This window comes from Oryx dammah, unplaced genomic scaffold, assembly GCF_014754425.2.
Source record: "Oryx dammah isolate SB20612 unplaced genomic scaffold, SCBI_Odam_1.1 HiC_scaffold_4, whole genome shotgun sequence".
Lineage (NCBI taxonomy): Eukaryota > Metazoa > Chordata > Mammalia > Artiodactyla > Bovidae > Oryx > Oryx dammah.
Window position 1 is genome coordinate 36,560,851 of NW_024070188.1, and position 17,077 is coordinate 36,577,927.

General features: G+C 34.9%; 1 protein-coding gene and 1 non-coding gene across 2 annotated transcripts in view; one reads left to right on the plus strand and one right to left on the minus strand.

The window, feature by feature from the left end:
* Window positions 1-17,077, plus strand: part of ASCC3 (activating signal cointegrator 1 complex subunit 3) — a 339,817-nt gene that overhangs the window by 60,991 nt on the left and 261,749 nt on the right. The window contains exons 5-8 of the mRNA XM_040239121.1: window positions 8,314-8,434; window positions 14,961-15,165; window positions 15,824-15,965; window positions 16,535-16,660. Of these exons, the coding sequence (XP_040095055.1) occupies window positions 8,314-8,434; window positions 14,961-15,165; window positions 15,824-15,965; window positions 16,535-16,660 (594 nt within the window). The remainder of the gene's footprint in view (window positions 1-8,313; window positions 8,435-14,960; window positions 15,166-15,823; window positions 15,966-16,534; window positions 16,661-17,077) is intronic.
* On the minus strand, window positions 10,877-10,983 carry LOC120863132. Its single transcript, XR_005720935.1, has one exon. It is a non-coding gene; the product is annotated as a U6 spliceosomal RNA (small nuclear RNA).

Consider the following 17,077-nt stretch of genomic DNA (forward strand, 5'->3'; position numbering starts at 1 on the left):
TCAGCATAGAGATCTGGGAAGGATGTGTAAATTTATGAGTTATCAGTGTATGTGTGCTAATGGGAGTTGAAGGCTCATATGTGAGCAGTTAAGGAAAGAACAAGGAGTGGAAGTAAGAGAAAGCCTGGGATTAAACCTTAAGGAGCTCCAATGTGTAATAGTCAAAGTGAACCTGAAGAGAAGATAGGAATGTAACAGTCAGAGTGATAGGATACATATCGAAAGAATGGTGTGTCAAGGATATCAAAGGAAAAGTGTGTTTCAAGAAGAATAAGGAATGATATATGGAGGAAGATCAAGGAAGATGGACCCAGAATAATATTCATTGTCTTTGTCAAATCTATGAATGAGTATCCTTTGAACAGAATGGATAATAATAGATAAGAGATCTGCAGTTGAAAACGTTTGCATAGATATATCTTATTTTTACTTTCTTTTTCTTGTCCTACTCTTTTTTTGTGTGTTTGAAAATGTATAGATTAAAATTGAACTCAGCCTTCTAAATATGATTCAGTTAATGTAGTATCCTTTGAGATGCTAAATGGGGTTTTTGAGATACAATATTCCAGTTACTATAGTAAATTTTCCCCTAGCCTACATTGCATTTTAAAAAATCCACATTGACTTCGTAAATAACCAACCTCCCTGGCTACAGTCTATGGGGTTGCAGAGTTGGACACCACTGAGCAACTAACACAGACACATACACACATACACACACACACACACACACACACACACTGTCTTTTCTGGATTTTTCTTAGGAATTTATTTGTGGGATAATATTTCTTCATCTTGTAGAAGTACACAGGAGCTTTTTCTATTTGAATATTTATTGTTGTTGATTTCACATGTGGGTTCTATAATTGTGGAGTTTTATATTTACCTCTGTTACTTTTCCTTTGGTCTGGCAGATTATATCAGACTATTTAGAAAATTTCAAAATGTTGATTCTGTCATGAGCCATATTAATACTTGAAGTAAATTTGATTTAACATGTCTTCTAGTTTGTATATCATAAAATTTTGAACAGGACAAAGCCATGGTCAATCTTCTTTTTTTAATTTTCTTTTTTTATATTAAACTTATAAATTTTGTATTGGTGTATAGCCAATTAACAATGTTGTGATAGTTTCAGGTGGACAGCAAAGGGACTCAATCATACATGTACACATATCCATTCTCCCCCAAATTCCCTCCCATCCAGGCTTTCACAGAACATTGAGCAGAGGTTCCCTGCGCTAAGCCATAGGTTCTTGTTAGTTAACTATTTTTTAAGATTGATTGATTTATTTAATTTTTGGGCTGTGGTGCTTTGTTGTTTTGCAAGGGCTTTCTTAGTTGGCCGTGCCTTCTCTTGTTGCGGAGCATGGACTCTATAGAGTGTGGGCTCAGGAGTTGTGGCTCCCAGGCTGTAGAGCACGGGCTCCATAGTTGTAGTGCAAAGACTTAGTTGCTCTGAGGCAAGTGGGATCTTCTTGGACCAGGCATCAAACCCATGTCCCTTGCATTGCAAGGCAGATTCTTATGCACTGGACCACCGGGGAAGCCAGGTTATCCATTTTGAATATAGCAGTGTGTACCTGTCTATCACCACGGCCAATTTTTGAAGAACAGCTTTAGAGGATAGACTCCATATTGTGGTTAATTCCGTAATCCACTTAACTGTATTGTTGTACCTCATTCGCATGAATATATTATGCCTAATGTGCATCACTAGCTGTTTTTCAGAATGCCCATTGACTATTTGATAGGGAGAATCCGTTCAGTTCAGTCACTCAGTCTTGTCCAACTCTTTGTGACCCCATGAACTGCAGTACTCCAGGCTTCCCTGTCCTTCGCCAACTCCCGGAAGTTGCTCAAACTCATGTCCACCGAGTTGGTGATCCATCCAGGCATCTCCTCTGTCATCCCCTTCTCCTCCTGCCTTCAATCTTTCCCAGCATCAGAGTCTTTTCCAATGAGTCATTTCTTCACTGGGAGAAGGGAGACTGATTGGTCTTTATTTTGAAAGTGATTTTTTTGGGAACTTCAGATAGACTTATTTTTGACTTTTAATGAATTCCTTAATATTGACTAGATGGAAACAATGGAACTGACAAACCTTTTAAAAACCTGAGTTTTATTTGCTTTAAAAGCTGTTTTAGTGATTAAATACTTTGTCTAACATTTTTTGACTAACCTGAGAAATAGGATTCAAACAGGACATTAACATGACCAGAACCTTTTACTTGGAAATAATGTTTTGCATGAAAATCTTTCAGTAAACCCATAAGGCAAGTATGTTTATCATGTTTATTCTGGGGTTTCACAGACCCTCAGCATATCTCTGCATACCCTAGTTCTTGAACAGATTTATAGTTCTTATTTAGCCCCATGATAACTTTTTTTCTTACCAGTTTTCCTAAGATTTGTAGTATAATTTTCCATGGTATATTATTTAAAGATTTTCATGACTTTATGTTTTGCTTTCATGATAATATAATGTTTCTGATTTATTTGATACTGTGTTGGGGATATAGCATCCACTATAGCTTTGTTCCTATTGGAATAAAAATGATATAAGTCAGAATATAGTGGAAAGTGGGGATTGCCTTTCCTGAGAGATTCACAAATGACATTCATCTGTTAAAAGTGTAAGAAACAAAGAAGTAATGCTGCTTTAAAGTTAGTTTGTACATGTTCTGAAATTTACTTTTGACTTTTCAGAAATGTAGTGTGTTGGTTAATTTTTCTTATTGTTTCCATTATTTTAGTCTAATGAGGAGGTACTTTAATTTGATCATCTAATTTAATAAAAAAGGAATTATGATAACAGTCAGATCTCTGAACACCTTTATCTGTTGATAAATTCTTGAATAGATAATGTTGGCTTTAGCAGAATCTACCAGGAATAGGATATTACTTGTCTGTTCCTATTGTGTCTGTTCCTTTAAATGTCATATCTTTAACTTATAGCCAGAGTAGTAAAACTTGTCTTTTTATTGTTTGAGAGCTGTATTTTTTTTTTAAACTCTGCAGTTGATGCCTTCTTCTCTACCCATAGCTAACTTTTCCTACCCCCCTGCCTTTTTTTTTTTTCAATTTGATAGCTTCTGGAACTTGTTTGCAATGATCCAGACAGCTGTACCTTTATAAACAGCTAGTCTCAGTGCCAGATTAGTTTGTAGTGCAAATCTTGAATGAGAACTGCACCTGCTCTGAGTGTAGATGAAAATGGCAAATGTTAGGAAAAGCAGAATTTGGGATTGCTTTAAATCTGATGGCAGCTGATCTCAGAATTCTGCTGGGGATTCTTCATTGTGGGTTAGGGAAGTCCTGCTATTCAGAGCAAAACAGCTTTCTTGTCTTTTTGGTAGATCTAGAGATATGTTATTTTTAAGAAATATTAATAACATGTTCTATGTGCTGTGATTTTATACCTGAGATATTTTGTCTAGAAGTTATCTTCCAATTACACTGGTGGTTTCCTAAAATTATGTTGGACTAAAAATTTCTGAATCTAATTTTTCATATGTCAACATTATATTTCATATTAAATAACCTTGAGTAGCTGGGAATATATGTCAGAGTAACTGCTCCAGTAAATCACATTCTTATGGGGAAATGGTCTCAATTTAAGAATTAACACAGTCTTTGCAAGTTAGTAGGATATAAAGACATTTCATGGTGTATGTAGAGAGCATTTCCTGATACAATTTGTTTGGAGTGCCAGGGGAAATTAACTCTGTAGGTATGTGTTACATTTATGGTTTTTGAATTTCTTATTTTTTAATATCACCCTTACCTTAAGCGTAAGGTTGGCTTGTGTCTAACAGCCATTCAAAACCTACTTAAAATGCTTATCAGGAAATTTATATTTAATCTTTATCTTTAATATTTCCAACTCAAAAATACCACACAATTGCACTCATCTCACATGCTAGTAAAGTAATGCTCAAAATTCTCCAAGGCAGGCTTCAGCAATATGTGAACCGTGAACTTCCTGATGTTCAAGCTGATTTTAGAAAAGGCAGAGGAACCAGAGATCAAATTGCCAACATCCACTGGATCATGGAAAAAGCAAGAGAGTTCCAGAAAAACATCTGTTTTTGCTTTATTGACTATGCCAAAGCCTTTGACTGTGTGGATCACAATAAACTGTGGAAAATTCTGAAAGAGATGGGAATATCAGACCACCTGACCTGCCTCTTGAGAAATCTATATGCAGGTCAGGAAGCAACAGTTAGAACTGGACATGGAACAACAGACTGGTTCCAAATAGGAAAAGGAGTGTGTCAAGGCTGTATATTGTCACTGTGCTTATTTAACTTCTATGCAGAGTACATCATGAGAAACGCTGGACTGGAAGAAGCACAAGCTGGAATCAAGATTGCCGGGAGAAATATCAATAACCTCAGATATGCAGATGCCACCACCCTTCTGGCAGAAAGTGAAGAGGAACTAAAAAGCCTCTTGATGAGAGTGAAAATGGAGAGAGAAAAAGTCAGCTTAAAGCTCAACATTCAGAAAACAAGATCATGGCATCTGGTCCCATCAGTTCATAGGAAATAGATGGGGAAACAGTAGAAACAGTGTCAGACTTTATTTTGGGGGGCTCCAAAATCACTGCAGATGGTGACTGCAGCCATGAAATTAAAAGACGCTTTCTCCTTGGAAGAAAAGTTATGACCAACCTAGATAGTATATTCAAAAGCAGAGACATTACTTTGCAGACTAAGGTCCGTCTAGTCAAGGCTATGGTTTTTCCTGTGGTCATGTATGGATGTGAGAGTTGGACTGTGAAGAAGGCTGAGCACCGAAGAATTGATGTGTTTGAACTGTGGTGTTGGAGAAGACTCTTGAGAGTCCCTTGGACTGCAAGGAGATCCAACCAGTCCATTCTGAAGGAGATCAGCCCTGGGATTTCTTTGGAAGGAATGATGCTAAAGCTGAAGCTCCAGTACTTTGGCTACCTCATGCGAAGAGATGACTCATTGGAAAAGACTCTGATGCTGGGAGGGATTGGGGGCAGGAGGAGAAAGGGACGACAGAGGATGAGATGGCTAGATGGCATCACGGTCTCAATGGACGTGAGTCTGAGTGAACTTCGGGAGATGGTGATGGACAGGGAGGCCTGGCGTGCTGCGATTCATGGGGTCGCAAAGAGTCAGACATGACTGAGCAACTGAACTGAACTGAACTGAAGCAGTTTATTGGTTACTTTTAGTATTATAAGTCATTTTGTTTCATAATTTTAAAAAATAGCTTCTTCGATAAATAGTACACGTACCGTATAATTCTCTCACTTAAAGTATATAAATCAGTAATTTTTAGTATATTCATACTACCATCACCATGGTCAACTTTAAAGCATTTACAAAACCTCAAAAAGAAATCCTGAACCTTTAGCTATTTATTTTCTCTACTCCCTCCTGACCCCGCCCCCTTGCCCCAACCCCCAAGTCCTGAACAACCACTAGCTTACTGTCTAGTAGAGATTTCCCTATTTAAGACATCATATTAATGGAATCATAATATGTGACCTTTTATGACTAGCTTATTTCACTTAGCAAAGTGTTTTGAAGGTTCATCCATGTTGTGTACTACTTCATTCCTTTTTATGCCTTAGTATTTTACGTTGTGTATACTGCTTTTTGTTTATCCATGCATGAGTTGATGGACATTTGGGTTATTCCTACCTTTTGGCTATGTTAATAGCCCTATTTATGTGCAAGTTTTTGTTTGGATAAGTTTTAAATTCTTTTGGATATATACCTAGGGATGGAATTGCTGAGTCATATTGTAATTGTATGTTTAACTTACTGAGGAACCAGAAAACTTTTTTCACAATGGTTACACAACTTTGTATTCCTTCAAAGTATGAGAATTCTAGTTTTCTCTACATCCTTGCCAACACATTATTTCCAGTGGATCTTCTTTGCATTTCTTTAGTGACTAATGATGTTGAATATCTTTTCATGTGCTTATTGGTCATTTATCGATTTTCCTTGGATAAATTCAGATCCTTGGCTCATTTTTTCATTGGTTACCTTTTTATTAGTAGTAAGAACTGTTTATGTATTCTGGATACAAGTCCTTTCACAGATATATGATTGGCAAATATTTTATCCCATCCCGTGAGTTGTTTTATTCACTTTCTTGACGGTGTCCTTGAAGCAGATGATTCTTATTTTTAGGAAGTCCAGATTATCTGTGTTTTCTTGTGTTTCTCATGCTTTTGGTGTCATGTATAAGAGTCCCTTACCAAATCTGAACCCATTAAGATTTACTTCAGTAAAGAGTTCATAAGTTTGTATGTTAAATGTAGATAACTGATCCATTTCAATTTAATTTTCATGCATGGTATAAGAGTCCAACTTCAATTTATTTCATATGGGGCTAGCCAGTTGCCCCATCATTTGTTGAAAAGACTGATCTTTCCTCACTGAATGGTCTTGGTGTGCTTTTTGAAAACTTCACTTATTTATTAGTTCTAATACTATTTTAGTATGTTCTTTAGTATTTTCCACATTGAGAAAATTTAGTATTTTCTATTTTCCAACTATTTCTACAAATAGAAATAGTTTTACCTTTTCATTTTCAATCTGCGTGTTTTCTGCTTGTTTTTCTTACCTAATTGCCCTGACTTGAACCTCCAATACAATGTTCAGTAGAAGTCACAAATGCTCTTTTGTCTTGTTTCTATTCTTACTGGGAAAGTAATCCAGTGTCTCACCATTAAGTATGATGTTAACTGTGGGATTTTTATAGATGCTCCTTATCAGGTTATGGAAGTTCCTTTCTAGTCTTAGCTCATTGACTGTTTTTATCACAAAAGGATGTTGGATTTTATCAAATGGTTTTTCTGCATCTGTTGAGCTAACCATGTGATTTTTGCTTTTTTATTCTATTGCTATGATATAATATATAAATGATTTTCTTATCTTGAACTAACCTGATATTCCTGAAACAAATCTCACATTGTCATGGTATATACATTTTTCATAAATTGCTAGATTTGATCTGGGTTGCTTGTATTTCCCTGAGGCTTTTGTCTCTATATTGCTAAGAAATACTCATCTGTAGTTTTCTTTTGATGTATTTGTCTGGTTGTGGGGTCAGAGTAGTACCGACCTCATAAAATGAATTGTGAAGTATTCTTTCCTCTTCTGTTTTTTGGAAGTGTTTGTGAGGAATTGGTTTTAACTTTTTAAATGCTTTGTAGAATTCACCGTTGAAGCTATCTGGACCTGGGTTTTTCTTTGTTGGTAGTTTTTGATTACTAATTCAGTTTTCACTTGTTTTAGATCTATTCAGACTGTCTTGACTTAGTTTTGGTAGCCTATGTCTTTCTAGGAAGTTGTCCATTCCTTCTAGTTCCACCTACAAGGCTTGTTACTGTTATTTGCCTCTTGGTTTAGTGGCCAGCTGGATTATTTCAGTGCAGACATTTCTTTCTCACTCCACAGTGTTTAGTTTCTGATGGTATTCCTTGTGGAGACACATCTGTGAGTTTACCTGAAGTCACTTTGGGACAAAGGTAGTGTTAGCTGAACCCTTTTTCCCACTTTCCCTGACCCCACTCAGCCATTAATCTTTACTAATTACCAGCTGACCATTCTGTTGTTTGCAAAAATGCCCTGCGCCCTAAATGGTTCCATGAACTAATCAGTAAATTTGTGACCCCTTTGAAGGACTAATTCCAAAGGTTAGTGTTGATATTTATTCTCACCCCAAGAGGGGTCCTTCCAATTGTGTCTTTTCTCAGTTCTCTTCTGCAACTTGGTTGTTGAATCTGTGAATCTTCTAATTGTGGTTTACCACAACTCTGCTGTTTTTGAGATAGCTCTTTGGCTTCAACTTCATGGCCTTGGTTATCCCAAGAGAAACCAATTGTAAGAAACTTTTGGTCTGTGATTTAGAGTTTTATATATGAATCTTAATTATTTTAACAGTGGGATCATGCTCTTTAATTATATAGGGCTTCTCTGGTGACTCAGTGATAAAGGTCCACCTGCAATGCAGGAGACCAGGGTTTGATCCCTGGGTTGGGAAGATCCCCTGGAGAAGGAAGTGGAAACCCACTCCAATATTCTTGCCTGGGAAATCCCATATAATTGCAGATAGCTTTATAAAACTGAAAGCTCCTTAGCAATATGAGGAGTTCTTTTTTTTCTTTCCTAAGATATTATTTTTTTACAATTCTTTTCTAAATATTTTTTAGGTTCTTCTGTGTTAATTTAGCTTCATCGCTCTGTTGAATAGATGTTAATAACTTGAAAACGTTGATTTTGAGGTAACAGTTTGTTTTGATTTTCTTCTTCTTATAAGCTGTTTGAGCTGCTGGGACCTGATGGACTTGAACTTATTGAGAAACTCCTCCAGAACAGAATCACAATTGTGGACAGATTTCTTAATTCTTCAAATGATCACAAGTTGCAGGCTCTTCAAGGTAAGAAAGTAATCAGTGGTAATTTTACTTTAAAGGAAAAACTCATTGTTTAGCAATTTTTTAATACAATTATACTTTAATATTCTTTGGTTGTTATATAACTTACTGATAACATTCTCTCAAGTAGATTTTAGATATGGCAGATTATGAAACAATTATCAATGCCCTAAAGAGGGTTTTATGTCAGAGAGTCTATCTATGTTTTAAGTATGGCAGAAGATTTGGATAGACAAAAAAAGAATTAAAGCAACTACATATAATGCTTAGGGTCAAATAGAGTCACAATTTATAACCACATTTTTTATTTTGAAAAATTTCAGACCTTAGTGTTGGTGCAAGGATAGTATAATAACTACTCACATACTCTTAATGTAGATTCACCAGTCATTAACATTTTGCTTCCATACCCACCCCTTATCTTTCTCACAAACACACAAATACAAACACACACAAACACACATGTGCAGGTGTATGCATACATGAACTCATACATGTTCAGAGCTAAAATTTTTGCTAAACAATAGGAAGTTGCACACATCATAATATTTTAGATATAAAATCTTCAACATACAAAGTCTCCTACTTAACCTGTAGTACAGTTATCACAACCAGCAAGCTGAACATTTGTGTAGTCATGTATTACATATATTTGAAGACCCCCAGAAGAATTAGAGTTGTCAAGGAAGCTAAAATTATTAAAAAAAAAACAAAACAAAAAAACGCCTGACTTACTATGAGACAACTGATGCCAAACTCAGGTTTTAGGTGGTAAATATTGATAGGAAAACTGTTTCTTACCTTTACCCAAATTTCTTTGCCAGCCTTGTAAATAGTTTGGAAGTTTTAAAAAGTGCATGAGCATAAGAAATTAGATACCCCTTTTCAAAGCAGTCAACATTTACTCTTTGTTTAGTAAGTGATATCACTTTTTTCTTACATTTATGAGTGTGGCACTGAAAGGAAATTACAAAACCAGCCTTGATTTAAATCCAAAATTTCTTAAGGGTTTTTAATACTACACTTTGATTACTGGTAGTTGCTTTGGAGTTGCTTTGAGATTTCTAGAAACTTTAAAGGTTGGAATTTAGCCACTTTGTCTTTCTAAAAGTGTTTTGGTTCTTTAAGTATATTGAATACTTATAAACAACCTTGCTCTAAAAGGACTCTCACCTGTTAGACCGTGCTTAAGCAGACATTGCAATAAGCCAGCTGCTGCTGCTAAGTCACTTCAGTCGTGTCCAACTCTGTGCAACCCCATAGACGGCAGCCCACCAGGCTCCCCCGTCCCTGGGATTCTCCAGGCAAGAACACTGGAGTGGGTTGCCATTTCCTTCTCCAGTGCATGAAAGTGAAAAGTGAAAGGGAAGTCGCTCAGTCGTATACGACTCTTTGCTACCCCATGGACTGCAGCCTACCAGGCTCCTCCGTCCATGGGATTTTCCAGGCAAGAGTACTGGAGTGAGCACCATTGCCTTCTCCAAGTAAGCCAGCAGAACTGTTTAAAATGGGTATCTGCCAGAAGAAAAGGAATGAATTTAAATATCCAGTCTTGCAATGTAATTTCTGAGAATTTGGTGTTCATTTCTTCAGTTTTTAAAGTGCTGATTCTTACTGATCCCACCTTTCATTAGTTCTAATTTATTAACAAAAGTTCAAAATATGTTCAGCCTATGTATTTTTTTAAGAAAGCTGTAGGTGATGAGTGAATGTTGTTTTTCAGTTTCATTATGGTCATTTTTGTATAACACAAACTTTATTCTACTAGGATAACTTTTAAGAAGCAGCACACTTTTTAACCTAAAACCACATATTAAATTTGAATTATTAAAAATTTTTTGAGCCTTCAGTTTGCCCTGAAATATTTTCTACTCTTCCCAATTGGCATTTACTCTCTTAGTCTGTGCTGGGTTGTTATTAATGTTGCTATTATTGAAGAATATAATTATAACCATCAAAAATTTGGGACATTTAAACAGACTAATTTCTTCTAAGGACTGTGGTGAAAGAAACTGACAATGAGCATATATTAAAGATTTTTTAAATAGAGTTTTTGTATAATTGCATTAAAAATGATTCTCCTTAATTTCTTTTTGTGAGGGATGGGGGAAGGAAATACTCTTGAAGAAAAGAATCATTTGACTCGTTACTTTATCTCTGTTCTCATCCATTTATTTATTTTGATATAATTTTGTATTAATGATCCTTCAAAATTCTCTTAAAACTACCAAATTGTTCCATTCTTTATTAAGTTACCTTAGTAAGACAGTCACGTCCTATTCTTTTCTCTGTTCCACAAAATCATGGTCTTAGATAGCAGTCTGATGGCTCAGATGGTAAAGAATCTGCCTGTAATGCAGGAGACGCGGATTCTATCCCTGGGTTGGGAAGATCCCGAATGGCCACCCACTCCAGTATTCTTGCCTGGAGACTCCTTTGTTTTTTTATTTTTTTTAACGCTTCACAAATTTGCGTGTCATCCTTGCGCAGGGGCCGTGCTAATCTTCTCTGTATCGTTCCAACTTTAGTATATGTGCTGCCGAAGCGAGCACTGGAGACTCCTTTGGACAGAGGAGCCTGGCGGGCTATAGCCCATGGGATTGCAGAGTCAGACACGACTGAGTGACTTTTCACTTTCAGAGAGCAGTAGCCTTTTGCCATTTAGTGTTTTCTATCTTTTATACTGATTTTCTTTGAATCTTTATGTATGTGTATATATATATATATGTGTGTGTAATACACACACACACATATATACATACACACACACACACACACACACACCCTACTTATCTCTGTTCTTATAACCAGGAAATACAAGGTAGGCTAGAAGTGAGTGAGAATAGTGTACTAACTGCTAAGTTGATAGTTATAAATTGAATTCTGTTTTGGGGGCTGTTGTGGCGAACATTTAGTATCAGTTCAGTTCAGTTCAGTCGCTCAGTTGTGTCCAACTCTTTGCGACCCCATGAATCACAGCACGCCAGGCCTCCCTGACCATCACCAACTCCCGGAGTTCATGTTTAGTATAGGGTGTACTATAAAAAAAAAAAAAGGATTAAGTTAGCTTCTGCTGTCAAATGACACTATTTTGAGTAGTTACAGAAAACTTTGTCTGTCACAGTAGCGTTTTAAAAGGATACAAGCTCTACATGTTCTTCAGTAAAGTTCTGTATTAGAGTTGCTGTTAAACTTATTCATTTCTGCTTGGCAGTCTCTACAGTTAGCTGAACTCATCAAAGAGAATAATACACTTAAGCATTTGTGCTTAATAACTTGATTTAAAAAGTCACTTATGTTCAATCTTACGGGATTTCAGTATATTCTGACTGAGGCCTTTTAAAGCTATTAATAAGGTAAATATAGATCCTTCTTATAATTTTAACTTTCTTATTTTGATGATTACAGATGTGTCCGATAGTATTTTGTACCTGTCACATTTGTTTAAAATATTAATGATGTTAGCATAAAATATAATATGTCACCCAAAGACCCCTTCAAAAGCAGAGACATCACTTTGCTGACAAAGGTCCATACAGTCAAAGCTATGGTTTTTCCAGTAGTCATGTGTGAATGTGAGAGTTGTATCACAAAGACTGAGAGCTGAAGAACTGATGCTTTCTAACTGTGATGCTGGAAAAGACCCTTGTGAGTCCCTCAGACTGCAAGGAGATCAAACCTGTCAATCCTAAAGGAAATCAACCCTGAATATTCATTGAAAGAACTGATGCTGAAGCTCCAATACTTTGGCCACCTGATGCGATGAACCAACTCATTGGAAAAGACCCTGATGCCAGGAAAGATTGGAGGCGGGAGGAGAAGGGGAAGACAGATGAGATGATTAGATACCATCACTGACTCAATGGACATGAATTTGAGCAGACTCCAGGAAAATAGTGGAGGACAGAGGAGCCTGGCCTGCTGCAATCCATGGGATTGCAAAGAATCAGACACAACTTAGTGACTGAACAATACCCAAAGAATTTAGTTTTACATACACAACCTTTAACATTCATTTATAGTAATAAGTTTATGGCATTATTCACATTTTAAAAAATCTGCTTAACATCTCTGTTCTTGAGCATGTGACTTTGCAAATAGGTTATTTTTTTTTTTTTTTCATATTTCAGAGTACATTTGAAAACTGGCAGTATGCTGCTTTCTTTCTCTAACACTAGCGTTTCTTGGTTATAAATTCAATCATTATAATAGATAAATAAGATTTACTTACAAAGCAAAACATGTAAGACTTAGAAAAATACTTTTCTCAGAACCATAAAATGTAGTTCCAATATAGGTAAGATTATGTCTTATTTCATAATTTTCAGATGTAACTTTTATTTCTCACTTTCCTTTTTGAGACTTGCGGTGCCATTATACACAGGGGTTATTTCACGTGGTTGAGAGTTAAAATGACTTATTCAGAATCATGTAATGAGATAATGACACATGCCTGAGAATTGTGAATAGAGTGAATTAGAAAGCTAATTTCCCCCTCTTGATGCTATGTTTAAATCCTTCCCTGTTTTGTATTAGGTCTTAAAACTTGATAAAATAACTTGCACTGTGCATCTTCAGAGTGTGGGCCAATTTCATTCTTAATTGTTTTTCTAGCCTAGCAGCAGTGCCTGGGGCCTAGTAGGCCCTTAAAACAGTAAGCTTGTATTGACTTGGATTGCTTTCAGTGACATTCCTGTCAGCTCCTTTAGGGCTGCAGTGAGCCAAGATACTATTTCTTAGAAAGATTTAATTAAACACAGAAGGTAATCCTGTTAGAACACTTTTCCTGAGTATTGAGTTGACCAACCACAGGTTTAATTCTCCCTTATAAACACTGAGCTTTGATTGACCTGATTCCTTGTAAGTGGTTCTAGACTTCTTCCATTTTTTAAAGAAGCTGTATTTCCCAAATCAAAACTACAAGGAAGTATCACCTTACACCAGTCAAAATGACCATCATTTACCAGTTGACAAATAATAAATGCTGGAAAGGGAGCCCTCCTACCTTGTTGGTGGAAATATAAACTGGTGTAGCTCCTATGGAGTACTGTATGGAGGTTCCTTAAAAAGCTAAAGATAGAGAATTCCCTGGCAGTTCAGTGGTTAGATGCTTCTACTTCCGGGGGCACAAGTTTGATCCCCGGTTGGGGAACTAGATCCCTCAAGCCATGTGGTGTGCCCCCCCACCACCAAAAATAAATAAAAATGGATTCCCCATATGGTCCTGTAATCCTACTCCTGGGCATATATCTGGATAAAACTCTAATTTGAAAAGATATATGCACCCAGTGTTCATAGCTGCACTATTTACAATAGGCAAGACATGGAACCAGCCTAAGTGTCCCACTGACGAATGGATAGAGATGTGTTATATGTATACAATGGACTATTACTCTGCCATAAAAATGAATGATATAATGCCATTTACAGCAACATGGATGGACCTAGAGATTATCATATTAAGTGAAATAAATCAGAGAAAGACAAATAGCATATGATATCTTATCTGTGGAATATAAAAATAGGATACAAGTGAGCTTATTTACAAAGCAGAAGTAGCCTCATAGACATAGAAACAAATTTATGACTACCAAAGGGGATGGGGGATAGAAAAAATTAGGAGTTCGGAATTAACATATACATATACATAGTACTGTATATAAAATTCCAAACAAGGACCTACTGTATATAAACATATACTGTATATAAACCTATCTATAAACATAAACATACATATAAACACATATATATACTATATATAAACATATGCTGTATATAAATATATATATATATATAGTATTGTATATAAAATTCCAAGACCTACTGTATAGCACAGAGAACTATATTTAATATTTGTAATAACCTATAATGGAAAAGAATCTAGAAAAGCATATATATATGTATACACACACATCTGAATCACTTTGCTGTACATCTGAAATTAACACATTATAAATTAACTATACTTCAGTTTAAAAAATGGTTAAAAAAACCCTGCATTTCCATGAAAAGGGAGATCATATTTAATTTGCTTTAGTCATCTTCTAAATATATCCTGAGCTGTATTTTATTTTTCTTTTACTTTATTTCATGTATAAATTATTAGTGACATGTAGACAATTTAATGTAGTGAGACCTATTACATGGGAAAAAGTTAAATCTTATATGTAAAGAATATCTTTATTTTATTATGCTAACAGTAAATGCTGATTAGTATTGTTAATTATTTTGAAATAATTTAGATTTTTTCAAAATTATAAAATATAATTTTTAGTTTCCTAATGTTATATCTAAGAATTTATATTAGTCTGTAGCAAGACAATATCTGCTGACTATTTCTAAGCCAGGATATTATATCATTTAGAAATTGTGACTTAAAAAAACTCTCCTTAAACATGTAATTAAATGTGCCACTTTAAAAAAATGAATTCTTAGAGGATTGTGTAGCTTATGTTTTGGTAAAGAGAGGAAAATTGGTTTTCATAAAGGTTAAACTTGTAAAAATATGAATCTTAAATTTGCTTTGCAGACAATTGCAAAAAAATTTTAGGAGAAAATGCTAAACCTAATTATGGTTGTCAAGTCACTATTCAGTCTGAACAAGAGAAGCAGTTAATGAAACAGTATCGCCGGGAAGAAAAAAGAATTGCCAGACGAGAAAAAAAGGCTGGAGAAGATGGAGAAGCTGCAGAAGGACTCCTGTGCTTTGATCCTAAGGAACTGCGGATACACAGGTAGTAAAAACCAGAGTTGAAAAATGCTTGTGCTGTAATTGTTGCTTTTATGTATCATAATTTTAGTTTAGTTTTAACAACTTGGATGATTCTAGACACCTTTTCTTACAAGAATAGAATTTTGTTGTATGAAAACCTAATTTTCTAGGATAAGAAAGCAGTGATCTGCTTAATTAGAATATTCTTGGTTGCATCCACAGAGGTGAGAGATTTAGGTGCTGTGCTTTATGAAGTGTACACAAATTTATTTTGAGACCTTTTTCTTTCCTACCTTAATGAATGCTTTTTCCCATGTTGTTGAGAAGTAGAAAGGAGGCAAATGAATACATGGTATTTAAATATTGAAACACAGTTTAAGAAAGGAACTTATTTATACTTTGTTAAATATCTTTGGATTGTGAAAAAGAAAATTATAATAAAAAACATTAAGTCAAACTTATCAGATGATGTTATCTAAAAATAGTACCTGAAAATGTGTTGATACTTATGTGATTACACAGAAAATTTCAGGCTTGCTAATAACTTTGTGTTGTTTAATTTCTTCTCTTTTGTAATTGAACACTACATGAAATAGTTATTATAGTGACTCTGTTTTCCTATATGCTTTCTATTGTGAGATAAAAATGACAGATTTAGCCTATTATTTTTGTATTTACAGAGAGCAGGCACTCATGAACGCTAGAAATGTTCCAATTCTGAGCAGGCAGAGAGACACAGATGTTGAAAAAATACGTTATCCCCATGTTTATGATTCCCAGGCTGAAGCCATGAGAACATCTGCATTCATTGCTGGTGCAAAGGTATGTCATTGATATATGACCACTTTGGGATAACATGTCTGTTCTAGAAGAAATGCCACATAGATTTTTTCCATTTCTTTTTACTATGCTAAATTGTATATTTAAATATTGAAGAAAATGAGATAGTGCAGTTTATGTGAAGTTCTTAGCACATAGTAGGTATTCAAAGTACATTTGTTATCCTCCCTTTCATTATCTCTGCAACTTGTGTTTTTGAGTTTTAGCAGTTGTACCACTTTTGAACTAAACCTTACACTGTGTATTGCACATTTTCCCTGGCTGCATAACTACGTTTATCTTCAGGAATACCATGTAATTACTGTGTGCTTAAAATTCATCAGTGTAAAATGGTTTGTGTGTTATATGAGATATCTGATTCATGAATACTTTTTGTATATGTATGTGTGGTTTTTTTGTTTGGTTTTGTTTTCCTTTAGCTATGTTTATTTGCTAGTGCAATGTCATGAAACCAATAGCGTTTTTCCCTCTCTCTTTAATTAAAGAATCTTTATCAGAGACATTATTCTATCTTGTATTATTATTGGATTTTTAATTTTTGATGTTTATAGATGATTTTACCAGAAGGAATCCAAAGAGAGAACAACAAGGTATATGAAGAAGTAAAGATTCCTTATAGTGAACCAATGCCAATTGGCTTTGAGGAAAAACCAGTTTATATCCAAGACTTAGATGAGGTAAGATTTTCATTTTATAAAGTTGATAGTTTTGATGCTTGGTATGATTTTGAATGCATTTGTATTGGAAAAATTATTTTTAAAAGTCGGTTAATACAGTAAAGAGATACAATCAGTTGGTTACTAATGAAATAGGGGAGTTTAAATTAAAATATATAAATACATGTATTTCTTTATACATTGAACATATTTACATATATTTTGTGTATATTTCTATAATTATATGTTTATTTTAGCTATTTTAGCTCATATTTGATTTACCTTATGTAAGCTGACTCAAGTAAGTTGTTTTAAAGGATTCATGTATTGACATATCAAATTGAGTATAGGACCAAATTCTAAACTAATTAACTTTCCCTCAACTTTTTAAGTTTTGAATAATTGTAGCCCTATGGAAAAGATGCATGAATAGTAATT